The 12,582-nt window shown below is 48.6% G+C and overlaps 1 protein-coding gene across 4 annotated transcripts in view; it reads left to right on the top strand.

Moving 5' to 3' along the window:
• The window catches only part of ADRB2 (adrenoceptor beta 2), a 109,552-nt gene that overhangs the window by 18,540 nt on the left and 78,430 nt on the right, over positions 1-12,582 (top strand). The window contains exon 2 of one of the 4 annotated variants that reach the window (XM_027605155.2): positions 1,093-1,145. The exons of the other annotated variants lie outside the window; for them this stretch is intronic. Coding sequence (XP_027460956.1) covers positions 1,093-1,130 — 38 coding nt within the window. The 3' untranslated portion in view covers positions 1,131-1,145. Of the gene's footprint in view, positions 1-1,092; positions 1,146-12,582 lie in introns of those variants that run through there. 4 annotated transcript variants of the gene reach the window in all.

Here is a 12,582-nt window from a genome sequence, read left to right as displayed (position 1 = left end):
CTATCTCCTCCTTCAGTGGGGATTGACTTAGTTGATGATCTAGTTATTAAGTCAAAGACTTGCGGTTAGTACAGGGTTGTATTTCTATGACTTCCTGTTTGGAAGATAAACCATTATAAGGGTTGACAACTGAATGGAGTCAGTGGAGAAATGGAGGCCAGACCCCATTACATCTAGCTCATACTCAACTCAGGGGCGAGTGTCTGTTGAAATTAATCAATGCTCAGGGATGGAAGGTTTGAGAGTTTCCAAATGCTCACAGACTTATAAAATCTCTGTGAATTAAAAAGAGGATAAAGATGACTAACACCCTCAAGTGATGAAAAAGGAAACTGAGACTCAGACCGTATCTTTGGTGAACTCGATTTTGGAAAAGATTTTTGCAGAGCTGGAAGGGACTTGAGACATGAACTATCTCAACCTGGTCATGTTTTAAAGATGAGGAGATAGAGGTCCAGATGAGGAAGGGCGTTGTACCGGGTCACCACACCACCAGTTTGTGGTAGGGCTGTGAGGAGAACCCACTTCCTCTTCCTTCCCATCCATCAGCCTTTCCACTGCCCTAGCTTTGTGGGGCCTTGTCAACAGTCAACAGTTAGCAGAGTCTGCCCTTAGGCTCTGTTCCCTTGAGGGCTAAGAAATCTCCTCACTTCACCCAGAGGATGGGTTGTGAGCTCAGCACCGCAGGGGTACAAAGCATAAAACAATACACAAGGCCAAACACCCCTTTCTTGTCATCCCCACCCCCATCCAGCACGATGCACCCTCAGAGGGCATGGATGTCCCCTTGCTCGCTCTTAACCACACTCTCCCTGAGGTGATCTATAGATGTCCATCTCTCCCCCAGACTAGTAGCTTCCTGAAAACAGAAGCTCTTTCTTTTTCTTTGATTTTTCAGCACTCGGTAACAAATTGGTGCCTGGCACATAACAGATGCTCCGTAAATTTTTGCTGAATACGTGAATAAAAACTTCGTTTCTGAGAAAACAAAACAAAACAAAACACTTAGTTTCTATATTAGTTTGCTAGGGTTGCCAGAACAAAACACCACAGACGGAGTACCTGAAACAACACCTATTCATTTGTTCACAGTTGTGGAGGCTGGAAGTCCAAGATCAAGGTGCTGTTAGGGTTGGTTTCCTCTGAGGCCACCCTCCCGCTGCCTCTTCACAGGGTCCCAAACCCCTTCTGCTGTCTTCTCTGGGTCCGGATCCCTTCTTCTCTGAAGGACCCCGGCCAGATTGGAGCAGGCCCACCCTAACGGCCTCATCTTCACTCCATCACCTCTTCAAAGCCCCTACCTCTGAATACAGCCACATTCTGAAGTAGTGGGAGTTGACACCTCAACATATGAATTTGGGGAGAACACAAAAATGGACAGATCTGTGCTCTAATACAGGGAAGTACGAAGCCAGTGGAACCCAGACAATGGTATGATAATAGAAATGGCTGCAGCACCAAGCGTTCCCGTGCGCCATGCTGTCTTCTAGGCACAGAAGGTGTCACTAAACGTCAGCGAACATTCCCTAGTGCCTACCACATCGATCACTGTGCTGGAGCTTAAAGATCCAAAAACGTATAAGCTTAAGTCACAGAAGACAGACTCTGGCTGTTTAATAAGTAAACACACACACACACACACACACACACACACACACACACACACACACATCTGGTGTGCTGCCTCAGCCCATTTCTGCCACATTTACAGCCCCCAGACTAATTGTTATTCCCCAGCCAAGTAATTTAGTCTGTGTCCAACCAGGAAAATGATCAACACTTTGCAGATGAAGAAACTGAGACAGAGCCAAGAAGTGACTCCCCGCCGACCCCCGCCATCGCACAGCTGGTAAATCGCAGGCCCAGGGCTTAAACACACTCATTCCGACCCCACAGTCCGCTCTCTTAACCAGCGCCCCACACTGCCTCTCCCGGACAAGGCATCTTATTCCTTTTTCCCAATAGGAGGGGGAAATGAGACGACTGCAAAAAGGAGGGAAACTAAAGCTGAGCCACAAAGTGGGGTAAAGAGCAGCGAAGACAATTACAAATAGAAAGAATAAGATTGTAAAGGTCGAGAGCCGTAAGGTGATGGCTGAGCGGGCGGCACGGAGGGCTGGGGAGTGCAGAGAGGCCACGAAGGTAAATCACAGTCAGATTAGGTGAGGTCTTATTTCACAAAATAAGAAAACTGGGCTTTATGGTCTAGACACTGACAAGCTTTTGGATATTTTAGCACAAAATCATGTCATCGTACCTCTTCATTTTACCAACAAGGAAACCAAGGGCCAGAGAGGAAGGACGTGCCCAAGGCCAGACAGTTGGTTAGTAGCAGAGCTGACCCCAGCACCCAGATCTCTCAATCCTGGGCCAAAGCTACACTCTGCTAAACTTGGCCTGCATGAGCACATAATTTAAAGAAATGGGTTTTGGGGCGCCTGGGTGGGTCAGTTGTTAAGCGTCTGCCTTCGGCTCAGGTCATGATCCCAGGGTCCTGGGATCAAGCCCCGCATTGGGCTCCCTGCTCTGCGGGAAGCCTGCTTCTCCCTCTCCCACTGCCCCCCTGCTTGTATTCTCTCTCTCTCTCTCTCTCTCTGTCAAATAAATAAATAAATAAATCTAAAAAAAAAAAGGAATTTTTCCCCCATGTTTTCCCATGTCTTTCTTTCATCCAGTTTTCACCCACTTTCTTTTTTTTTGGCAATTGTACATTTCCCCAAGTTTCAAGTAATTAATATCTTTCATCTAAAATAACCACTATGGTTCAAAGTCAGAAAGAGCCCATAGAAATCACTGATGATGTTCTTCCCTGTGTGGTTCTGCCGAGTGTGGCTGAATTGCTCACCGGTATGTTTTATAGACTAGAGGGACCTGTATTTCTTATGTCTAATAGACACTTTGAGATAGAGTGATAAACTAAACAGCCATTCTGGCTGGGTTTGTTTTACCAAACCGACCGATATATCAGGCATGCCAGGCATGGTGCTAGAGCCTTGAGATCTGAAGATATGTAAGTTCACTTCCCGAGTAAAAAGGTTCTCACCATTTAATAGTGCAATGCACATGCCTACCCATGTACACTCACGCACACACATGCACACTTGCTATTCTGTCTCGGGCCGTTTCTGCCATGCTTCTAGCTTCCTCATAGTAGTGATTGCCCAGCCAGGGGATTCGGGCTGTGTCCAACCAGGAGAATGGAAACCACTTTAGGTCCTTCAACCTAAGAAATTCCATATCAAGAATTGGAGGCACAGGTGAGAGAAGAGCTGGGGAGCCAAACAGGGACGGTGAGGAACCAGAGATTAGCAACAGCAGGAGGATGCGGCAGCTCCTGAGCTCCTGAGCTCCTGTGGAAGGACACAGGAGAAGGTGATGTGACAAGACCCCAGAAGCCAGGGAATTATTTGGCTGCAGCTGGGTTATTTGACAGAGCACCTGAAGCCGCTGCGGGAGGTGCCCCTGGAGGCAGAGAGAGAGGAGAAATAGGCAGCTTCTCCCCACCTCTCGCCCAGTCTGCTGTTGCGCACTCTCCTTAGCCACACTGCAGCCTGTTGGTCCCCAGGATGCAGAGCACAGCAGGAAAAGTATGAGCAAAGGAACAGAGAGAAGACAGGGGCTGACTGGCACCCCGGGTGACCTTGGGCAAATCACTTGCTCTCAGTTTTAGTTTCCTTGTCGGTAATTTGAGAAGAATAATACCTCTCACGTTTGTTGTGAGGCTCACATGAAATAAAATCTGTGAAAACACTTTATGAGCTTCAAAAGGCATGTATACAAATGGAAGGGCTTTTATTATTGGCTTTCATTCAAAGTGTTTGGGACTTTGGGCTCTGGGGAGAAAGAAGTGGGGTGGTGTTCAGGTGTCGTCAGGAACTTTGTGATGCCTGGCTGATTGCCTGAGCGAAGGGAAGTAGCTCTGCATTTTACCACTTGTTCCTTCATTGCATCACTCTGGTCCATCAGTCTTTTCAAAAGCCACCGGCTGACTTTGAATAAACAGGCACATAACTGAAAGGATGTCAGAGCAGGTTCTCGGTTCTATCTGGGGATCTGTCTGTGGTTTTGCATCAAAAAGTGACAAATAAGGAGGACTCTAGAAATTACTCCAAGACCATTTCCCCACCCCTTTCATTTCACAGAGGACCAGAGAGGAGACAGGGTTGGCCCATCGTCCCATGCCAAATTCTTGGCAGAGAGTGACATACAGCCCAGGAGGAGACTCACCCTCTTCCCCAGCCCTCCTCCTTGGGCCTTTGGGTTTCCAGTCAGCCCCGTATAGCAGCTGGTACGGCAACATTTCCTTGCTCTTTTCTATGATCCTTCTTTTCCATGAGCTTCCTTTCCTTCCTGTTAGTCTTAAGCCTCTTCTTCTTTATCATCTTTGACAACTAGTTCTCACGCTGCTCTCCTGCTCCATTCCACTGATGGACGTCGGAAGCGGGGCGCTAAGCCATATCTATTTTAAGGGGAGAGTGTAAACTCTTCTAAATCACGCAATTCCCCTTTGATATCGGGAGTGAGCAAGTATCATCACAAACTCTTGGGAGACCAGTTTTTCTGCCAACCTCAGGTGAAAATAACAGGGTGCAAACTCTTCCTTTCTACTGGCGGAAAGTACAGGCCATGGCCAGAACTTTTGACTAAGCGCCAGGCCACTCCAACCAGGCCCATGAGAACGGCAGTACTTTCACCAATGGCACGAGGTGGTTTGACCCTCTCGGCAAGAACGGGGCTGTCTTCCATATCGCTCAGTGCCAGGTGCACTTGGCGAGTGGACAATAAAGCTCAAGGGTGGATTCCTGACTTGTCAAATGAAGAGATTGTGCCTTGATTGTAAGTTTCCTTCTAGCACTGACATTTAAGAAATCAGTATCCTTCCACCAAAGAAGGCCTATTATGGTCACAGAGGCACTAAGATTGTAATAATCCCCTGAGTGACTCATGGAATTCCCAGCACCCCACTGTGAATTGACATTTTTCTGGTGCAGAGTCTATGGCATCATAAAATGTCAGAGCTGGAAGAGCATCCGTCATCCTCTACCATGAGTACATTGAGGAGTCTGGGATCTGAAGCTTGCAAGTATCCATTTACTGATTCCTTCCATAGGAATTGATTGTGCCCATGCTGTGTGCCAAGCACTGTGCTAGGTCCTAGGGTATAGTAATGGAGAAGAGGAGGGATCTATCCACACCGATGCTTCTGGGGCAAGATCCAGGGTAACAGGGAAACTAAAAAATGGGCAAGATAATTACAGTTTGTAAGAATTGCTTGAAAATTAGATAAAAAATGTAATGGATTGATCCACTTTATTCAACGGATATTGAATAACTTGGGGTGGGGGAGGGTGACTATTTGCAACTGTGACCCTTAAGATGAGCTCTGAAGCTTAAGAAGAAACCAGCTGTAGAAACCAGGATGTAAAAAACTAATAGGCAGAGGGAATGACATGTGCAAAGGTCCTGGGGCAGGAAAGCTTTTGGTGTAGCCAAGATGTAGAAAGGCAGCCAGTCAATGGGAATGTAATAGGGGAAAAGTAGTTTGAAGAGTGGCTGGAGGAGTTGGCTGAAACCAGATTGGCCTCATAGGCCCTCATAAGGAGTTTGGGTTTTAGTCTAAGAATGGGAAACCACCAAAAACTCTTAAGCAGTTAAGTGACACATTCTGGTTTGTATTCCTTAAAGACCCCTCTGACTGCAGGAAGGAGAATGGATTGTAGAAGAGGAAATGAGACTATTGAAATCATCCAGAAAAAAATGATAAGAAGTGGCAGGGTCTGGGATAGGTCTAACCTAGAGCCCCTAAGACTTATTGATTACTTGGCTACATAAACTGAGGATCAGAGGAATCAAAAAAGACTTCTAGGCTTTTGGGCAACTGGATGAATGGATGTGTCATCACAGGTGTGGTAACAAATATTAAGGGTGGGTAGGATTAGAGAGATCTATTTACAGTAAAGAGAAACTGGGGTCCCAGGGGACACAAGGTTGGGGAGTGTACAGGTATGAGGCGGGCATAAAAATTGTAATATTAGGGGCACCTGGGTGGCTCAGTTGGTTAAGTGTCAGAGGTTAAGACCTCTGCTCAGGTCATGATCTCAGGGTCCTGGGATCGAGCCCCAAGTAGGGCTTCCTGCTCAGTGGGGAGTCTCCTTCTCCCTCTCTACCCCTCCCCACTCATCCTCCTCATCCTCTCTCTCGCTCGCTCATTCGTGTGCACGCGTGTGTTCATGCACTCTCAAATAAATACAATCTTTATTTTTTTTTAAGATTTTATTTATTTATTCATGAGAGACAGAGGGAGAGAGAGAGAGAAGCAGAGGGAGAAGCAGGCTCCCAAGGAGCAGGGAGCCCGATGTGGGACTCGATCCCAGGACCCTGGGATCATGACCTGAGCCGAAGGCAGACGCTTAACCATCTGAGCCACCCAGGCGCCCAATAAATACAATCTTTAAAATATAAAAAAGAATTGCAGTATTAGCAAATATCATCTATGCCTTAAGAGAAAGTGAGACCATGAATTATTTTACAACGGTGGTATTCAGTGGGTGTGATTTGGGGCCCCAAAGGACATTAGGCAATGTCCTGAGACTCTTTTAGTTGTCATGACTTTTGGTAGGGGTGGAGATTGCAGTCTTTCTGGCATCTAGTGAATAGAGGCCAGGGATCCTGCTAGACATTCTTCAATGTACAAGACAGCCCATATAGCAAAGACTTTTCTGCCCCACATGTCAACAGTGCTGAGTTGGAGAACTCTACTTTATAGGTTACTTTTGGGGATTTATACAAATGAATTACGCCCAGAGAGCACTGTCTTGGAAGGTGTCACTCCAGATGAAGTGTTAGGAAAGAGCCCGGACTTGCTTCTGTGGCAGAGGCTGATAGCACCTAGTGAGTATGAGGCTAGCAGTTTCCAGTGGTGGGGCTGGGACCCCAAGAGAGGGCTCTGAGCCCTGTGGGGCCTCCGTAAGAACAGAACAGTGAGCGGATCTGACCAGAGAGCACTGAGTCCAGTGGGAGGCGAGATGGATGCACTGCCAAGTGAGAACTCACTCACTAAGCAAGAGGACCGAATGGGGCTATTTCTGGGGGTAATCAGGGGTTTCCAGAGGAAGGGAAAGAGGCTGGGGATCCTAAGGGGCAAGAGGGTAGGGAGCAAGTACCAGTTTCCAAACTAGAGACCCTCTGGAATCTGTTGGTTCTCATGACAGTAAAATCACCTGGGGAGATTTTAAAGGTACTAATACCTAGGCCCCACCCCCAAAGACAGTTTTTAAGTCAGTCTGGCTTAGGGCCCTAGCACTGGAATTTTAAAGCTCCCCCAGGTGTTCTGGGTTGAGAACCACTGAGCTCATCCAAGCATTGCACACAGATGCCTCCAGAGCCAAGCAAGTAAAAGAAACAAGCGTTTGGAGGCCCCACTTCAGTGGGTAGCCAGTACTCAGCTGAAGCCCACAGTTGCCCTGTAGAGATCTGGCCTCAGTGTCGCCAAATCTTCCCATTTCCTTGTTGTTTTTTAATCCTTTCAAGAAGCCTAAATCCAGAATTTTTTTTTTTAATGTTAGCTTCAAATATCTTAAAATCCCACGCCAAAACAAACATGTGTACAGAGTATGTTGGACCCTTGGGCTGTCATTTAGCAACCTCTGATCCAGTCCAGTGGTTTTTACACTTCTTTTAGCCACAGGGGTTTTTCTCCAAACAAGCTATTTTGTGGAACTGATATAGATTAAATAAATCTAAGCGGAACTTTGTGGGGAACAGAGCAGAGGCACACTTAGCCTCTCCTTCTGGCCCTGGGCAGGTCTTGCGGTTGCTCCTGAAGAGGCTCCTCGGGTTCTGGGGAACCTCCCTGGCCCATTTACCAGATGAGGAGAGGGAGGCCCTTCAGAACATAGTCCCGGAGCAGAACCAGCCCCACGGGGCCATTTGGAAGTGTGTGTGTGTGTGTGTGTGTGTGTGTGTGTGTGTGTGTGTCCGCATACACGCACACAGGCGTACTGTGGGGGGTTTGAAGTTGTCAGGGTGACAAAGCAGACACTGCTGGCGTTTAGTGGCTGGGCGCCAGGAAAGCTAAACTTCCTGTAATGTCTAGGACATTTAATAAAGGAACATCCCATGCAAAATGCCAACAACTTCCCCACTGGGAACACCAGATGAGGAATCAGAGACCCAGAGAGGAGAAACTGGTTGGCAAGATCGTGGCAAGTGCACACCAGAATCTTGGCCCCTGCCCACAGGCTTGGGGACTTCATCTGTACCCGTCAAGAAAGGTCACCGGCTACGGCCAGGCTGGCCCTACGCCACAACACAGGGGAGAGAGGGATAGTTTACAGATTAAAGCCAGGTAGCCTCCTGACATGGGGCAGCTACTCCATAAAACACTAAGTGCCAGATTTTGAGAAGTGAGCCCAGGAAAGGAGATGGGGGCTGCTGGGTCTCCTTAGCCCAGGCTGGAGACCCTCGGTCGCCCTGGGGAAGAGGCAGACCCAGGGAGCTGAGGTGCTCGGAAAAGCAGAGGCAGGGCAATCACGCAGGTTTGTTGGTCCCATTGGTCATTTGATCCCTAGGCCCTAATATGCCAGGTTCAAAAATAGGATGTGGAAACAGGAGGGGAAAGGAGGGTGTTCCCCAACACTCCCGGTAAAACCAAGCCAAAGGAGAGCTCATCTGCCTATTTTTGCCGTCACAATGCCACACATTGCACAGCGTCCCCGCTTACAAAACCGCTACTAGAGAATCGCCATCTCCAGGGGCGTCTGCGTGGCTCAGGGGCGCCTGTGTGGCTCAGTCGCTTAAGCATCCAACTCCTGATTTCAGCTCTGGTCATGATCTCAGAGTTCTGGGATCCAGCCCTGGCTCCCCGCTCAGCAGGGAGTCTGCTTGCCTCCCTCTCCCTCCGCACTTCCACAGCTCGTGCTCGCTTGAGCTCTCTCTCACTCTCCCTAAAATAAATAAATTAAAAAAAAAAAAGAATCACCATCTCTATAACTGGCAGACAAGGACCAAATTATCCATATTTTACAGGCAAGGAGATGGAGCCTCAGAGTGGTGCTTATAAGGCACCTTCCTTTTAAAGATCTGATTTTGTTTGTTTATGCTTATGTTAATCATCCTCATGAGGAAGGTCAAGGAGGGAGCCCTAGTCCCAGTTTGGAGTTCAGGCTAACAGTTCTCAGACTGTGGTGGGCTCCAGACTCACGAGGGAACTTGGGGAAAATACAGCAGACCCTATCCTACCTCGAGGAGCCCGGGTGCCCATCCTCTGACTAGATTCCGACACTCGTTGACACCCAGCCGGCCTAACCCAGCTCAGTGACACGAGTGCACTTTTCACAAACTTGGGTGTCACAGAGACATCACATTTCTACATAGCTTTCCAAATGCTTCTTCTCTCGGCTGGTGATGGAGACAAGACACCATCCAGGGCTGTGTTTGTTAGCCGGCATTTGGTGATGGAGGTGGGGGGCAGCCGATTTGTAGTGTGCCCATTTCCATGGTGCGAATACTCCTACTGTGGCCAGTTTCAAGCTACCAACACCGCATCACTGAACATGGAATTGAGGAAAAGATGTACACAGGCGGCACTTTTGAGACCGTGTTGAACCAAACCCCGCATACATCTTTCATGTCTCATCTCCAAAGCCTGGGATCTTTCCCCTAAAATATCCAGAGCTAGAACATGAGACAGGCTCCTGAGGGAAACAAGGAACGTGCGTGCTATGACAACATCGTTTTCGGGGGAGGAATATCAGTTACCATGATTCTTAAAGAGCAAGAGACAGGACTTTGAATCACAGCTTTGTGGCTATCGGCTGTGTGATCCCGAATATGTCGCAAACCTCTCCAGGCCTCAGATTCCCCATATCTAACCTACGACTGGTAACACAGTCTCAAGGGAAACCTTCAAATCTGAAGGACGGAATGCCTGTAAACTATGCAAGCTCGTCCTCAACACCTGGTCCTACTCAGTCACGTTTGTGTTTTCTGCTTCGAGTCCCCCTTGCATTTTAGCCCCCCTTGCATCCCGGGAAGGACCCCACCACACTTCCCATCCAGATGCCTTGCTGGGGAATCCAGGACTCGAATAGGGCAATCACTCTGCTCAGCAAACCACAGCCACTTGGCATGGAAGCCATCCTGTGTCCCTTGACTTAAAAGGTTGGGAAATCTTTTAGATTAGCCTTCCCTCCCCAGAGTACACACAAGCTGGTTTCCAGGGAGCAACCTAGGAGCCAAACGGTGGAAATTCTGCATGTCGGCGCCACGGTGATCTGGCACAGTGGCTGTCTACGTGCAGGTTCTGACAGAGACGAGACCCAGAGGCATTTCGCTTAAGCAGCCTGGGCTTCGGACTCAGGCTGGCCTGGCAGAAGGTCGCTTTCACCTTTTCTGCCGCAGATGACGGAAACATTGAAGCTATGGATTGTCTCTGCATCCTCTTCCCTTCACACCAGCTAACGTGTTGTTCATTTCTCTTGGCGGGCTCAATTTCCCACATGTTCTCCCAAGCTCTTCCTCTCAGCTCCCCAGGGCTTCCCACAACAAACCTGCGTGCCTGGGCGGCGAGCAGGCCTCACAGTGCAGGCCGACCGGATATGCCTCTGGCTGTGTTTATCAGCCCCGGCTCCCCGCTCCCTGGCTCTGGGCTGGAGCAGAGCGCCCAGCTGGTCAGGTGGCCCAGGCCTGCCCGTGCCCTGCCCATCAGGCCTGGGGACCTGGAACCTTCCTTGCTCCAGAGCTGCCACTAACTTACTGTGTGAGACCTGGCCAAAGACCTCTCCCTCAATCCTTCTCACTTCCTCTTCTCTGAAAATAACAGTCATAGTACCTTTGTTCCATATGGAGCACCTTGCATTGTTCCCCAGTCCCTTACCTGGGGCTTCCCATTTAATCCCATACAAGCTATGGCCGCAGGAGATACCCTCGCAGGTCAGCTAGGACCCCAGGTCTGGGACTTTTGGCCCCACCCCTTTGCTGGACCTTTCATTAGCGAGAGGAGGCTGGGCTGTGACATCAGCTCTAGCTCTGTCCCACTGTGTGGGACCTGCTTCAGGGCCCTGGCCTCCCACCCTCATGCCCCACCGCCCCTCTCTTCCTATGGAAGTCACTCTGTTCCCTGAGTGCCCTGGGTGTGGCCAGGCACCACGCACAGCTTGCTTGTGAGTCTCACAGAGCAACCCAAGTGTGAGGGGGAAGACATTCACTCTTTAAACACTCCCTCTAAATCCTGGCTGGAAGAGGCTCTGCGAATTTTCCTGCTCTTCTCTGTTTGTCTCCCCCACCCTCCTTTATCTGTACACCTGCGTCCTGCCACCAAGTACTCCTTTCGGACACGGCATGTATTTGGTGTTTTTTCTTTCTTTCTTCCTTTCCAGTTCTTTCTGACAGAAGGGTCGAGCAGATCATAAAGTATTTGTGGAATCCATCGGTTCCACAGACAGCTTGTAGCCCACAGAGAGAACTTGCTTGGCCCATTTCACTGTTGCCAGGAAAGTAAAGATGATGGCATTTAGAAGCCAGACAACCATTTATTAGGTGATGGAATTTTCTAGCATATTCTAGAATGTTCCCAACCCTCTCCCTGCCTTTTCCACCAACCAAAGTCTTCCTGATCTCCCCAGTTGGAATGAAGTTGTCTTTCTTAAATGCAAATCCCACCTTACATCTCAGTGGCCATGCTTCTACTTACCATTTCATCATTTTCTATGCCACTTCTCTGGTTCTTTCCGTAGACTGTGAAGTCTTTCAGTATAAAGACCATTTCTTAATCACACTACTGCCATCACCCAATACCTAATAATAACAATAATTAGTAATAATAATAGCAGTTTCTGTTCATCAAGTACTTACTCTGTGTCAGAGACTGTTCAAAAAATATCCTCTTTAATCTGTGTCAGACATTGAGATAAGTAGCTCTTGCCATTTAAGTAACTTTCCAAGGGATCTATAGAAGTAAGAGAAGGAGATAGGATTTCCAGCCTGGGTTTATCTTATTCTCTAATTCCCAAGCTGCTGTTCCCAGCTCGTTTGATTTCCTTCCGAGCAGAGTGGCTGGGAGAACAGACCCTCCACGAGGGAATTCCACATTTCCCTTACTAAGAGTCCATGCTGTCCAAACAGAAAGAACACTTGCAAGGTCATCTCCTCCACAATCTCATTTCACCCATGAGAGGCTTAAAACCAAAGAGGGGAAAGTGAGTCAATGTTGGTGGCCTGGCCGGTTGGTGGTACAGCACAAAGGCCAGCCCCGTGTCATTTCACCGCTGCCTGCAACCTCTCAGCCTCTCACTTTCCTAAAGAGCTGCTCGGTCCTGGAAAGTTTAGGCAGGAAAAGGGTGTGGGCCTGAATGTATGGCATGCTTCAGGATCGTGCTCTATAGGACACCAGGGACACCCCAGTTTCCCTGAAGCTTTACTTTCCTAAAGAGTCGTGCGTAGATCAAGTGTTTAATTTCTCATTCCAGTAAATCGGCCTCCGGTGGGTGAGTCAGTTTGGCTCATTGCTAGGAGTCTGTGCCATGGCTTTGTCTTTATGCTGGCTGTCAGTACTGTAAGTCTGTGGGCTTTAAGACATAGCAC

Source organism: Zalophus californianus, chromosome 5 (assembly GCF_009762305.2).
Source record: "Zalophus californianus isolate mZalCal1 chromosome 5, mZalCal1.pri.v2, whole genome shotgun sequence".
Taxonomy (NCBI): Eukaryota; Metazoa; Chordata; class Mammalia; order Carnivora; family Otariidae; genus Zalophus; species Zalophus californianus.
This window is presented reverse-complemented; position numbering and strand designations above follow the sequence as displayed.